The 14338-nt window shown below is 38.4% G+C and overlaps 3 protein-coding genes across 3 annotated transcripts; 1 reads left to right on the forward strand and 2 right to left on the reverse strand.

The window, feature by feature from the left end:
- Positions 1-165: 165 nt before the first annotated feature.
- Positions 166-2798, reverse strand: LOC117624111 (malonyl-CoA decarboxylase, mitochondrial-like). The gene is made up of 12 exons (XM_034355249.1): positions 2600-2798; positions 2398-2513; positions 2243-2333; positions 2020-2149; positions 1743-1926; positions 1517-1661; positions 1344-1434; positions 1116-1174; positions 939-1016; positions 711-794; positions 409-590; positions 166-331 (listed from the first exon to the last, which is right to left on the reverse strand). Exons 1-12 carry the CDS (start codon positions 2681-2683, stop codon positions 166-168), a joined length of 1410 nt encoding a protein of 469 aa, XP_034211140.1. The 5' UTR covers positions 2684-2798.
- Positions 2799-8478: 5680 nt separating this feature from the next.
- Positions 8479-11915, forward strand: LOC117624276 (uncharacterized membrane protein At1g16860-like). Its single transcript, XM_034355429.1, has 4 exons — positions 8479-9566; positions 10158-10292; positions 10744-10955; positions 11108-11915. The coding sequence occupies exons 1-4, from the start codon at positions 8823-8825 to the stop codon at positions 11298-11300; spliced, it is 1284 nt and encodes a 427-aa protein (XP_034211320.1). The 5' UTR covers positions 8479-8822; the 3' UTR covers positions 11301-11915.
- Positions 11916-11958: 43 nt separating this feature from the next.
- Positions 11959-14203, reverse strand: LOC117624278 (tropinone reductase-like 3). Its single transcript, XM_034355430.1, has 6 exons — positions 13976-14203; positions 13364-13480; positions 12947-13081; positions 12640-12765; positions 12443-12544; positions 11959-12329 (listed from the first exon to the last, which is right to left on the reverse strand). Exons 1-6 carry the CDS (start codon positions 14111-14113, stop codon positions 12180-12182), a joined length of 768 nt encoding a protein of 255 aa, XP_034211321.1. The 5' UTR covers positions 14114-14203; the 3' UTR covers positions 11959-12179.
- Between the last annotated feature and the right edge of the window lie 135 nt (positions 14204-14338).

Consider the following 14338-nt stretch of genomic DNA (forward strand, 5'->3'; position numbering starts at 1 on the left):
ATTAGTTAACAGTGTTTCAGACGGAATAACATAGAACACAAGCTCGTGCAAAACTACAAAAGCAATTTGTATGATGTAATCGCCAATTACACAATATTCACTCTTAGCTGTTTCATACTACAACAGAGCCGTCGTCTCCATTTATACCAGTTTTGTGAGAAAAATTCACTTAATAACAAGTTTTATTAGAATACTAATATACCTGGCACACAGTCGCATTAGAGGGGGTTTTAATGCTGAAAGCAATTTATCAGAACTTGTCCACTCATGGTTTGGCGAAGTCAATAAATTGAACAACACTTCCATGCTGTTTTTCCCAGAAGTGAATTCCCTGAAAGTTTAAAATGTTATTAAGTATGCTACTCTCTAGATGGTAAAGTAACTTGCCAATTACAGTATGAAGCTTACACAGAGGCATCAATCAGTGCTCTTTCCTCTTCTGGTTCAAGTATGTTCTCCCAAAACGTAGAACCAGATGTATCAGCTGGTGAATGTTGTATGTCTTCACCTTCAGAAAGTTTTGATTGAGAAGCCAGCTTAGATAGGAGCCACTGCATGTACCCTGGGATGGGGCTGAGAGTCGCAAATGTCTGATTTTAAAGGGAAGAAAAGGCCATGTGTCAGAGAGCAAATCTATGAGCAAGACTTAGACAGAAAAGTATGATTTATTTATACATCCTCAAATTTTTAAAAGAGACTGAAGCACTTACAGAAATATTTGTCATTTCTCTCTTCACAAGTGTGATCACACGTTTGATTAGAAACCTTCCCAGGTTGATCCCTTGTAAGCCAGGCTGTGGAATTTTTTCAGTATTCAGATCAAGCAATGGTAGCAAAAAACGGAAGATAAGAGGTCAATATTCCCTTTCAAAAAGGAAACAAAGAGTTGAAGGTTATTTAAATTCCAGAAATAATAATTAATGTAACAATATGCACACCTGAGTTGATGATATGGAGTAAAACAAAGCGCTTGTAGCCTCACATTCGGGACTAGGAGGGTCATCCCACAAAACTTCCTGTCATAATGATATTAACTACAAGACCATTGACCAGAAAACAAAAAAGAGAAAGAAAAGAAGAAGAAGAACAGTCTAATAAGCTGAAATAAAACTGACCTGTACTGTTTGAGCCACATTCTTCATGAGTGCAACTTCAATGAAAATAAGCGGTTCACCTAAAAGAAGAAAATAGTAAAAACATATACAACATAATAATCATTCTAGTATGTATTCCAAACCATTACATGAACGGCCACATAATCAAGCATATTATCTACTGAATAACCATAATATTGCTCTTAGGTGACATCAAAAATTACCAAAGAGACAACAATAATAGAATACCAGGTATTGCTGGATGTAAATATCCAAAACAACGGCGACCGAGTCCCAGCCTTCTCTTGAGATCTATAAGATTGCTAATTGGGTGCACAGCCTAAACAATATAATAGGACGACATCAAGGTTACATACATATAATATACCTAAATTTGTAACGAGACAATGAAGATTGCGTACCTCATAAGCCACAATTTTTTCCAGCAAAGAGGCTGGATCATCCCATGTGATCTGGTGAAGCTCTAATGTAGCAGGGCTAAGCCACGTACTAAGTTTTTCCTTTAAGTAGGAATCCAACGCTCGCAAAGACACAATATTTTCCTCTCTGAGAATGTGCAAAAATAGCAATTCATCCTGGGGTCTGATTTCATTCTTAACGTTGTAATAGTTGTAAGTGTAACCTTACGCGAGAATGGATAGAATATCAGCTCGAAGAATGGACAAGAACTTCAACCCGCCGGGATGCGTGTTCAGCCGCTCAAATAGAACTTCGTACGCCGGCTTGAGAGCATGTCTTAGATTTCGCTCAATACGATAGAAAGCAGAAAGACAAGCCTCCTCTTCAATGCCAGTTGAGGGAGCATTGTCACCTAAACATGTCGGAGGGACAAACCAACTCAAACTCACAAAAGACCAAGTGCAACATGTAAAGAACAACTAAAATAAATCAACACACAACTTACTGCCGCCAGGAAGCTCAAGTCCCAAATATTGCTTTATCAAATCGCGAACTTGTGTCCTGTTAAGATCATACTCCTTGGCAAGTAGTTCAAGTAATTTTCGACGATTCTCATAAGAGAGTCTAAAATATCCCTACATTAATTAAGAATAAAATAAGGAATTTTCTTATCAAAAACATCAAATAAAATAAGGAATTTCACCGTCTACATACGATTAAGCACCAACCTCCGAGAAATCATTCAGTACAGAGTCTAAAATTTCGGTTTTGCTCAGTGAAATCGCCGAGTGCATGGACTCAAGTACAACTTCAAAATCCCTAAAGAAGAACATGTAAATTCATGCATTGATAGTAATTAAAATAAGTAAATAATAATAATTACCTCTCATTGTTGCTCGAGGCATTGAGCCTTTCGTTTCGTTGTTGTGGAGCACCTTGCAGCAGTCGTCCACTTGATTGGCTTCCATCGGAATTGGGCAGCGTTTGGTTAACCAGATTCTGTTGCAAAAACATCAACACTATCCAAATCCATAAGAAATTTCTTCGTAATTCAAACGCGGACTACGAAAATTGAATATGCTTACGGCGAGAGGAGAGCGAGCGAGATCTCTGGCGTCGTTGGGCCTCATTCTGGTTCGCATCAAAATGGCCAACCCTTTCTTGTTCATGTTTAATTTTCCAAGTTCGATTTTTTATAGTGAATGTAAGATTCAATTCTCAGTGTCTCGGACACTCACTTTTGTCTCTTGTCTGGTGGCACTTCATTTTCCGCAACCGCCAGCCACAGAACCAGGTACACATTTATTGACGACACCCTCATTATACCTCAAGGCCCCTCAGTCTCTTGCAAATTACGAGATTACCTAACTTCTCTTAAGCTGGCTTGGGCTGTTGCTCTATTTTCCTTGGATCCGGGCGGAGTAAAATTAAACGCCTATATGTAAACAGTAAATCCCATCGGTGATACTCTTTTAAAATATTCGAATAGGCTACACCGTTTAAATATATTCCAATATTAAACAGTCATATAGCCGCGCGGCTTTACTATAGGAGTATTTTCGAATATTAAAGTCATATAGCCACTCGGATATACCTGATTAACTCTGCAATTCCTATCCTTTTAAAATATTCGAATAGGCTATACCGTTTAAATATATTCCAATATTAAACAGTAGTATAGTCGCGCGGCTATACCTGATAAACTCTGCAATTCCTATACTTTTTAAATATATTCGAATATTTAAATAGTATAGCCGCTCGGCTATACCTTTACATATATTTCAATATTAAATAGTATCACCGGGCGGCTATACAATTTAAATATTTTCGAATATTAAACAGTAGTATAGCCGCGCGGCTATACCTTGTTCAAGCTTTCTCCCCTTGTTTTGTAATTCGTATTGATCATGGAAAGAAAGAAAAAAAAAAAAAAAAAAAAAAAAAAAAAGTCTAGTATTTCAGTGTTGTGGGTCCACTTGTGCATTTCCTATTAAGTCATCTCCAATCATCAAATTTAAGTAAGAATATTGAGAACCAGTAAAAAAAACTAAAATGATAAACATGAGGTAGAATGATGGAACTCCAAATGGGCACCAGCTTTTTTACAGGCTTCATTTGTGCTGATGCTTCCTCACAGTTCCTTGACTGATAAAGATTGAGGCCCTTCACCAGGCGCTAAGAAATCATCAACATGACTTTTTTTTCCCTTGCTTGTCGCTTTTCCTCTTTGCGCCCAAGTTTATCAATTTGCCGTTCAGTTTTGGTTTGAACAGTAACCCGAAAACATAAGTGCAATGCTTCATTCCATATGTTTTTGAAGATTTATGTGTTAATGAGAACAAATCTTCTACAGAAACTGTGCCATCTGCTCCAACAAAAATTCAGAGTTGTTAGATAATACAAGGAATCGAATGCGTGGTTACTGTTGGAGGAAATGGGCTTCGCCCGATTTAAGCCGACAAGTACATAACATAAGAGCAAGTTGGGCTGCGGGATCAACCCTGTTTGGAGGAATGCCCTCTGCAGATGAGGAATTGGACAAAAGTCGGATGCTAGTTCAGAACTTTTGATAGAAGGTTTCCCGGTGGCATTGGTTAGTAGATCCCCACTTGTAGGAGGTGTTGATTCATCCTACCTTTCTCCAGTTGCTGGCTGGTTTGGGCCTAGACAGGAAAATATAATATATAAATAGTATAGCCGCCCGGCTATTGTATAAATAGATGTGAATATTTAAATAGTATAGCCGCGCGGCTATATTTTATTAATATATTAGAATATTTTAATAGTATAGCCGCGCGGCTAGACTTTGTCACCCAACCTCTCTTAAGCTGGCTTGGGCTTTCCTTGGATCCGGGCCGCCTAAAATTAAAGGCCTATATTTAAAAAGTATAGTCGGCGAATATTAAAATAGTACAGCCGCGCGGCTATACTATTTTATATTTTCTAATATTTAACAGTATAGCGAACGGCTATACCGTTTTAATAAATGGAATATTTAAACAGTATGAAGCTTACACAGAAGCATCCATCAGTGCTCTTTCCTCTTCTGGTTCAAGTATGTTCTCCCAAAACGTAGAACCAGATGTATCAGCTGGCCAATGTTGTATGTCTTCACCTTCAGAAAGTTTTGATTGAGAAGCCAGCTTAGATCATAGGAGCCACTGCATGTACCCTGGGATGGGGCTGAGGGTCACAAATGTCTGATTTTAAAGGGAAGAAAAGGCCATGTGTCAGAGAGCAAATCCATGAGCAAGACTTAGACAGAAAAGTATGATATATCCTCAAATTTTTAAAAGAGACTGAAGCACTTACAGAAATATTTGTCATTTCTCTTTTCACAAGCGTGATCACGCATTTGATTAGAAACCTTCCCAGGTTGATCCCTTGTAAGCCAGGCTGTGTGGAATTTTTTCAGTATTCATATCAAGCAATGGTAGAAAAAAACCGAAGATAAGAGGTCAATTGTTTTATTTAAAAGGAATTTCTGAATAAAAATATATAAGAAGTCCTTAATAGTGCGGGATTTCTCAATGATATATATAAGAAATCCATATGTCTCAAATTTCAATCACCTATTCGACAGATTCAGTCCCACCCAAACCCAACCCTAAAACTCCTCCAACCTTTGATTTCGAGATATCATATAAAAGTGGTGATGGCGGCCCGGCGTAAGAACCCGCAGATTGAGAATGTTTCTGATGATGCTTCCCTCGAGCATTCGTTTTGCTCTCTCTTAGTTCTAGTTCTAGGGTTTGTTTATTTTTGTTGATGATGGAAGCTCTCTCTCGCTCTAGGTTTTGAGAGCTTTGGTGTTTTCTAATTGGTCAGGTTTAAATTTCATGCGATACACACTGTTAATTGTTGCATCATTATTTACAGGAGTTTTGGGAGGTCTGGAAGGATAACACATTCAGATTTTGCTTCAGTTGTACCCACTGCTTGGCTGAGATTGTCATAAGGACAGACCCACAATATTCACACCTTACTGTTGAGGCCGGTGCTTCGAAATTTTATAGTCATTTTATCCCATGACTTCCCCCTAGGGTTGAGTAGGTAAAAGAAAGGAACTAAAGATTCTGCCTACATACATACAGCTATATACATATATTTGCATGCATGCTTCATGTCTTTCTGTTTTTATATTGTCTTTTACTGTCATCACAATTACTCAATCCAAACTTCCTTTGCAGAAAGAGAAGTTGGTTCCTTACACGGACCCAAACTGGCAAGAGAAAAGAGAGGAGGTCTTAGTTAACAGGGTAGGTACTAGTTATCAGGTTTTCAGATTCCCTAATCACATTGCTGCTGCTGCTGCTTAAATAATGACTCAAATCATATATGCTTATTTCCATTTCAGATACAACAAATTATAGATAAGCATATTCAGAAAAGGAAGATTGAAGAAGCGGGAGATGCCATGAAATCTTTGGATTTCAAAAGAGAGATTTAGCAGTTTTCCGTCAAGGTAGATTCCTTATTATTTGTAGTCAGATTCATAGCCCATCGATGTGATAATGCATGTAGTTTGCTAAGCTTGGGCATGTGACTGATCATTTAGGGCGGAATGAAGTGTGGACTTTCCTAAACAAAAATATATACAAGTTGGTCCTACATTCCATGCTTCCCTCCAAAAACGGATTGCTAATTTAGCTAGTTTTCGTTGTCATTGGTTTATTTGATATCCTTGTGTACATTAACGTGTTTCTTAACTTAAGAGTTTTTGAGATGTACGCAGGTTTATGAAATATTTCGACTTTTGTGTTGATAAAACGAAGGACGCTGCTTGGAGCTTTATGGCTCTTTCTAATCTTGTTTTCAATACATGGGATGATGGAATGGAATGGAAATGTATGTCCATAATATTGGGTTCATTCACATTCCAAGAATGAATGATTGATTGATTCAAGTTCAACTATTACTTGTACCATATCTAATGCCCATCATGGTCATCACCCAACACTCATTTCAAACATGAGGCTGATTTTCAATAATTTAGTTTCACTCTATTACAACTCACCTAACGTTCCTTCTCTCTCGTACACACACACGCACACTATTTTATTATTTTTATTTGATTTATTTTCATTTGTTTACATTCCCCAATCCTTCTCCTGCTGCACCGACAACTTTTTTAATAACGATGGTAAATTCTTCTGAAATCTCAACCCAACAACTAGAGGCATTTTAAGAGTCGTTCTACTGCGAGTGTCATATATCTACTATATATGTGGATTTTTATGTGAGTTACATAATTCATTTGAATAGTAATTTTAATTAAATTTAATGATGTGGATCTTTATATTTCTCTGGTAAATTGTCCTGACTTGCAAATGATTATAACCATAGATGGTTTCATGAGGAATGAAGTTGAAAATATATTGGGTCAATCAGCGGTTCGGCCTATTGGGCTACAGGGTTAATGCTGAATTAGATCCTCCATTATGCAACTGGTGACCAATAGGCCCACAGTCCAAATTTATCACACACAAAATACAACTAGAAAGTTTGAATTCAATCTTTAAGAAGAATCTAGATAACGTAATTTCAAAAAATAAATATATAAAAAACAGGAAAAACGTAATTTCCGAATGAGGATGCGAAGAGAGAATCCCTTGTAAAAGAAAAAGCGGAAAAACCTTTACCGGCATCACAAACCTTCTTCAAGTATCAAAGAAATATTAAATTGCTGCCAAGTCCGAGCCCACCACAACATCTTGACCAAATTACCCTTGCAAAGTTGGTAATACTTTTCAAATTTACCTTACCCCTTTCACAACTTCACAACGAACCAAATCTATTTCCATTCAGTCATAATCTTAATTTCTAACTGTATGTAATTAGGTTAGGTCTGTTTACCGTTTACTACTTTGGATTGGAGGAGTGCATATGTTTCGCTACCGACGTAATTGGAAAATCAAATTCCAATGTTGCCCTTTTGGGTTTTTTAAATTCCACAATGTCTTGAATTCATAAACCACATTGTTGTGTGTACTCCATAATTGTGAGTGTGACAGAGAGACCCATTCTGCCAAAATCATTGTATTAAAAGCAACAAAAAAATAAATAATAAATAAAAATCAATGTCTTGGATGGTCTTTTTTTTTATATTGAAAGTTGGCATCAACCCTAGCACCAGCATACATATATGATTTACAACTAATTCGTGTATTTTTGTCTACCGACTATAGTTCCTGTAAATCTAATCTTCATTGCATTGAATTGGATTTAATGAGATTATATTCGCCCTTAGTTTATAAATCCCCAACCATCACAATTTAATAATCAATTTATTGTGCATAAGCAGAATCTAAGAAGATTCTAATATTTTGAAGATTTTATGGCAACCATAGAACCCCATTTCATTAACTCACAACAAACCCAACTTTTTGGTGGGGTATGGACTTATAAGATTGACGGTGAGATATTATGAGTCATTCTATAGTGAGATCTTATCTTTTAATCGTTGAATCAAATTGATTAGCTTCATTTAAAGGCCATCACTATAGAATTCTTGGAAATATCATATCATATGGGCTATATGGAGGGAGGGTAATTTGCTTAATTGAGTTTTAATATCATATTTCATAAATGATGAGCAAATATGAGTTAGGTAAATTGATCAATATAATTGTATATGTCTCATTTTATTCGAGTTTTAACTTTCTTCGTATATTAAAATAGTTTAGAATATTATCATAACAAAAAAATAAGAAAATTCCACGACATTTTGAATGTCATTAATTAAACGTACTCTTACTATTATTATTTGATGAAAAACAGAAGAATGGAGTGATGGATGTTGTTTATTAACTGCAATGGATGTGGCGGAGATGAAGTGAACAGCTCAGCTACAAAAAGGAGCTTGAGGGTAAAAGGGTAAAATCAAAGACAGACTGTACGTATGTGGGGTGGGTACATTATACATACATGATATGATACATCACATGAAGGCTTTGAATGAAGGGTTGAAGAAGGCATGAGGAGAGGAGAGGAGAGAAGAGGAGCAAGCAACCAGCCATCATCATCATCCAAATGGGAAAAACCCAATCAAGTAAACTCGCTGTACCGCCATTTGAAGACAGGGGACACACACGTCATTATCACAAAGCCACAGACCCATTTCCGTCATTTGACTAACCTCCTCCCTCAAACACCACCATCTCCATTCACACACGCACACACACTGACACTCTCCTCCTCAGTCCCCTCCTTCACTCGCTTTTTCTCTACTTCTGCAGCTGCTGCTGCTGCTACACACACACACACACTCTCTCTCTCTCTCTCTCTCTGAAAAACCCAAAAAGCCCAATGGGGAGCCGAATCCCATCGCACCAGCTCAGCAACGGGCTGGTGGTGTCGGGTCGACCCGAGCAGCAGCTCAAGGAGCGCCAGCCCACAATGGCGTCACGCGCCGTCCCCTACACCGGCGGTGACGTTAAAAAGTCCGGGGAGCTCGGCAAAATGTTCGATATCCCAATCGCCGATCATCCTCCTCATCTCCCATCCAACGGTCCTCCTCCTTCCAAGCTCTCCGGCTCACGCCCTTCCTCCTCTTCCCAACACAACAGCGGATCCGTTCGATCGGGACCCAACTCCGGTCAGATTTCCAAGAAATCCTCCGGGCCCTTGACGCCCCAGCTCCAGCCCACGGGTCTGATTACTTCTGGGCCATTGGGCTCGGGCCCACTAGGTTCCGGACCAAGGAGGTCCTCCGGCCAGCTAGAGCACACCGGGTCGATGAGCAAGGTGGTGTACGGGTCGGCCGTGACGACCTTGAGCGAGGAGGTGAAGGTGGAGTTTCGAGTATCGAAGGCGGCAGTGTGGGTGTTCATGGTGGTGGTGGTGATGGGGTTGCTGGTGGGTGGGTTTCTGATGGTGGCCGTCAAGAAGTGGGTGATTTTGGTGGCGGTTGCGCTCTTTTTGGTGCCCGTGGTGGTGGTGATTGTGTGGAATTACGCCTGGGGGAGAAGAGGGTTGCTAGGGTTTGTGAGGAGGTACCCTGATGCTGAGCTTAGAGGTGCCATTGACGGACAGTATGTCAAGGTCACCGGGGTAATTTCACTCTCCCCCATCTCTTTCTGATGCTCGTTCTTAAAATAATTCAGCTTAACTTTGTTATTTAAATTAGATACACTTAATACTTTCCCAATTTGTTATTTTTGAAGATTTTGATTTTGGGATACTTGCTGATGCTACTATATGTTGTTTTTTCTGTTTTGATTTATTTGGTACAACGTTTATTTATAATTTAGTCTTGAGACAGAACACGTCAATTGTTTGATTTTGACAAATACTAAGCTATATTATTATTAAGAGTTTGGGTTATCATCACTGTCAGTGTCAATTGGGGAAGGGAATCTGGGTACGAGTCCGCTTTGACCCAGGAGGCATAGATTGCCATTTTTCATGAATAATTGTGGTTACCGCGACCATTTGCATTGGATGCTGTAACAAGATGTTCTGCAAAATGTTTCCAATTTCTTCTGCTCATTTCCTTGTTGTAGATATTAGGGCATTCAGAACCACCTAGGAATGAGATTCATCACAAGTGCTATTTTTATTTTACTATGATGGGGTTTGGTTTTTACTTTTTATGTTTGTTTTAATCCGTAGTAAATATATGATGGAGATCTCTTTATGTAGGTTGTTACCTGTGGCAGTATTCCTTTGGAATCGTCCTACCAAAGGGTACCTAGGTGTGTATATGTTTCTACAGAGTTATGCAAATCTAAAGGATGCAGCGGCAAGTCGGAAAATAAAAAATCTAGACATTCAGAGGTTAGTTGTCAGATTATGTTCTGAATTATGTTGAGGTTCAAAGTTTGGCCAATGGTGATTTTTAATACAAATTTATAACTACTGCACTATCAATCAGACGTGTATCTGTTATGGAAACCCGAAAGAATGTTTACATATGAGGAGGGCCTTGAAAATGTACATACACTAGGTAGAGTCAAGCTTTTTAGGCATTCAGTAGTTTCAATTCAACCGTCTTTGGCTCTCTTACATGCATGTTTCTGGGGGGTGTGGAGCAATAATATAGTCTAATTGACCTGAATTCCCTGAAGAAGTAAATGATTGCCATCTTTGCAATTATTTTACCCCACCAAAAGACTGCATATGCATTTTTCCTGTTTACCTTCAATCAGGTTCGTTGGTACAGAAAACAGTACCTTCAATTGTCTGTAATACTAATATCAAAAGCTAATTTTATGATTATTTTGAACAGAAATATGTGGCTGATTTTTACATATCAGACTTCCAGTCTGGGTTAAGAGCGTTAGTGAAAGCTGGCTATGGGGCCAAGGTTGCCCCATTCGTAAAACCAGCCACTGTAGTGGATGTCACAAAGGAAAACAAAGAGTTATCTCCAAGTTTTTTGCGGTGGCTTGCTGAGCGCAACCTCTCTACTGATGACCGCATAATGCGCCTCAAAGAAGGGTATGCCACTTTTCTATTTCTAGCCCCCTCACAACTTGTGGATGTCTGGAAATTTTTACTTTGAACTTGTAACTAGAAACTTATATAGGATTATGCAATTTATGAGATCGTTTACAATTTATAGGCTTTTAAGAGTGTTTTTTCTTCGTCAGGTATATTAAAGAGGGAAGCACCGTAAGTGTGATGGGGGTTGTAAGGCGCCACGATAACGTGGTCATGATTGTTCCTCCAACGGAGCCTGTTTCAACAGGCTTTCAATGGTTACGCTGCCTTCTCCCAACCTATGTTGAAGGCCTCATTCTGACATGCGATGATAATCAGAATGCTGATGTGGTTCCTGTGTAGATATATTTAGCTTCATGATAGTTTTGTTTATAAGTGGATTTTGCATGTAAAAAGTTGAAGGGTGAAACTGAAGGAGAAAGCGGATACCACCAGCAGCTCTGTTCTTTCCTTTCCTGGTTAAGTGTATGTAATTTCGCCTAAAGACACAGTTCGGAGAGATAGACCGAAGATCATCAAATAATCAAGGTTAAGCCTTCTCTGAAGGTTGGAGTGCAATAGGGAAAAAGGATCTACTACTACCCTTTGAAGAAGTTCCTAGATGATGTAACGTCAGAAATCAGGATGCTCTGGTTTCATGTACATAAGTCAATAGCTTCATAGAGTGCCCAAAGGGGTTCGGCTGCCTTCCGTCTGAAGCTCAATTTTAGTACAAAAAGTAGTTACTAGGGTTTCTGTGGTTTTCTTTTCCATTAAAATCATCTGCCATCTTGTGTATTTTTGTCTTAATATCTCATGTGTATTGTTTGTGACAAGCTGAGCAATGTTAAAATTCTTCTCAGCATGGTTTGTACTTTCGTAGTGTTAATGCTTCCTGCCCTCCCCAAGATTGTATATGGCAAAAGTTATTGCCCTTGTGAGATTACTAGTATTATTATTTATTAGCACTTTATTTTAGGCGCCTGTATCAGATGGGAAAGAATAACTACACTCTCGAATGCGAAAACTTGACCATGAATGAATGGTATTATGGGTTAATTCTATTGAAAAGCCAAAGAGTACCGGCTCAGAAACACCAGTAACATGACATTTTTTGTTTGCACTTCATCCCTCCCAAATCCTTATTGATATTTGCTTCTTAACAGTAAATATAAAATTCACGTGTTCTTGTTGTAACTAGTAAGCATTTGAGCCGCCAAAACACACAGATAAAGAACGGAACTATAGTCTAGAGGGCATCCCTCCGGCCACCACCAGAGTTTCTCCCGTTATGTAAGAAGCATCATCAGATGCCAAAAAGGCAGCGGCAGCAGCCATGTCTCCAGTGGTACCAAGCCTGTTAAGTAACGTCTGCTCCTCGAGGGACTTCCTCTGCAATAAATTACCATTCATATTTAGTCAACGGCAAAGGTCAATGCCCATTGCCCAAGATCCCTAGGAACTATATACTATATATGCAAAGAAATATGTCGATAAATACATACCACAGCATCAGTTTCTGTAATGTATGAAGCAAAGTTTGTAGGTACAAAACCAGGAGCAACACAATTTACACGAGTATTTGGGGCCATATCAGCAGCAAGAGCCTAAAGTAAAGACCAGCAAAGAATAAGCAGAAGAAATGCCTCGCTTGTGAGTTGATGAAGAAATAAATGAGGTGAAACATGAATCATGTACATACCTTGGTTAGCCCAAGAAGAGCTGTTTTAGTGACCCCATACATTGCCATGGAAGCTGGTGGGTGGTAGCCAGCAATCGAGGAAATGATAACAACTGAAGAACCCTTCTTCAAGTGAGGATCTGCGTCCTGTTAAATAATTAAGTTGTATTATAACCTTGAATATATTACACCAGAAGTATTATGCACATGGAAAATGCAAAGAGAGGATCAAAATAACTTATTCCAAAGCTCAAGCAGAAATTTTCCATGGGAAAAGAGCTCACGATGAGTCATGGCTCCTCAAGCTTGTCAACCTATGGCATTTTACCTTCAGAAGAAGTATAGAAGCTTTGACATTTATTTCCCATAGCTTGTCAAGCACAGATTCTTTGGTTTGTAATATGGTATCAATTGATGGATTTGCAGCAGCATTTGATACAACCACATCTATTTTTCCATATTTCTGCAAACAAACAAGTAAATTTCAACCATTCAACAAAATGGCATTGAAGAACCATTTGAAATAGAAACAGTAACTGTTTTCAAGTAAAAGAGATAATCTGTAGCCATCACAAAGATAACAGCTTTTTAACTCATCTGTCGTTGAATTTGAGACCTCCACAAGTTGATTTTTAAACCTGAACAAAACTCATACATCCCACATTTGTCTCACAACTTTCAGTTTATATTTTCCATCATGCTTGGAAAATAAGTGGCAAATCAAGGATTCAACAAATGATCTTACCTGCACAGTCTTGCTTATGAGGTTCTTCCTCTGTTCTTCATTTGACACGTGACAAACGACTCCAAACACTTCAATTCCTCCAGCCTTAAGTGTTTGAACTGCTTCATCAACGTTTTTCTGGAAAGATTTGATTAAGCATGAAACAACTCAACACAACTATTCAAAAACAACACAAAACTCGATACCACTTGCTGGTTGTGGAAGATTGCAAAAGAACCAAAAGTACAGATTCAAACCATTTTAGCTCGATTGAACTTGAAATGTATGTGTAATCCATAAAACTGATGCAATTTTAAGTTCATGATACGCAAGATTTCACTAATTTTTCCTCTCTCCCTTTCTCTCTGGAATTAATTTAAGAGAGGGGGAAGAAATCCAATTTGATGGAACAAATTGGTCCAATCATCATCTGAGCTTTGCCATTTTGAAAAGCTAAATATACATTACAAACTGAACATTTGATATCATTTTCAGCAACCACATAACGAAATTCAGCGTTTCATCTTTCGATCCCAGTTTCCACAGAAACCAAAAAGAAATCATACTTGACTAGAAGCAACGATAATCCGGATGAATTTCATGAAAAACAAAAGGCCAAAGATGTAAAATTACCTGCTTGCGAGAGGAGATAACAACAGAGGCTCCTTCCAAACCGAGTCGCTCGGCGATGGCGAATCCGATGCCCTGAGTGGAAGCCGTCACAATCGCTACTTTGCCTTCGAATCTCCTCCCAATCTTCGATTTCTCCATTTTCTTGGGTTTCTCCGTAACCAAGTTGTCTTTGTTTAGCTAAGCAGCGAGCAGAGACTCGTTTTGTTTTTGTTTTTTTTTATAAAACTGAAAATTATTGCCTCCTGACCCCGAGGGGAAAACGGTTAAAAGAGTTTAAGAATTTTTACATAGTAATTATTTAATATTAAAAATGGTATCATCCCTCATTCTTTGGCTAATTATTAGTAATTAGAGATAAAAATA

This window comes from Prunus dulcis, chromosome 4, assembly GCF_902201215.1.
Source record: "Prunus dulcis chromosome 4, ALMONDv2, whole genome shotgun sequence".
Classification (NCBI taxonomy): domain Eukaryota; kingdom Viridiplantae; phylum Streptophyta; class Magnoliopsida; order Rosales; family Rosaceae; genus Prunus; species Prunus dulcis.

Coding starts and splice junctions, on each gene's coding strand:
- LOC117624111 (XM_034355249.1), bottom strand. CDS start 2,683: ATGAACAAGAAAGGGTTGGCCATTTTGATGCGAACCAGAATGAGGCCC. Junction 1,435..1,516: donor AAAAAATTGTGGCTTATGAG/GTACGCAATCTT, acceptor TATATTGTTTAG/GCTGTGCACCCAATTAGCAA. Junction 591..710: donor GAGAAATGACAAATATTTCT/GTAAGTGCTTCA, acceptor CTTTAAAATCAG/ACATTTGCGACTCTCAGCCC.
- LOC117624276 (XM_034355429.1), top strand. CDS start 8,823: ATGGGGAGCCGAATCCCATCGCACCAGCTCAGCAACGGGCTGGTGGTG. Junction 9,567..10,157: donor AGTATGTCAAGGTCACCGGG/GTAATTTCACTC, acceptor CTCTTTATGTAG/GTTGTTACCTGTGGCAGTAT. Junction 10,956..11,107: donor ATAATGCGCCTCAAAGAAGG/GTATGCCACTTT, acceptor TTTCTTCGTCAG/GTATATTAAAGAGGGAAGCA.
- LOC117624278 (XM_034355430.1), bottom strand. CDS start 14,113: ATGGAGAAATCGAAGATTGGGAGGAGATTCGAAGGCAAAGTAGCGATT. Junction 13,481..13,975: donor TTATCTCCTCTCGCAAGCAG/GTAATTTTACAT, acceptor AAATCTTTCCAG/AAAAACGTTGATGAAGCAGT. Junction 13,082..13,363: donor TCATAAGCAAGACTGTGCAG/GTAAGATCATTT, acceptor GTTTGTTTGCAG/AAATATGGAAAAATAGATGT.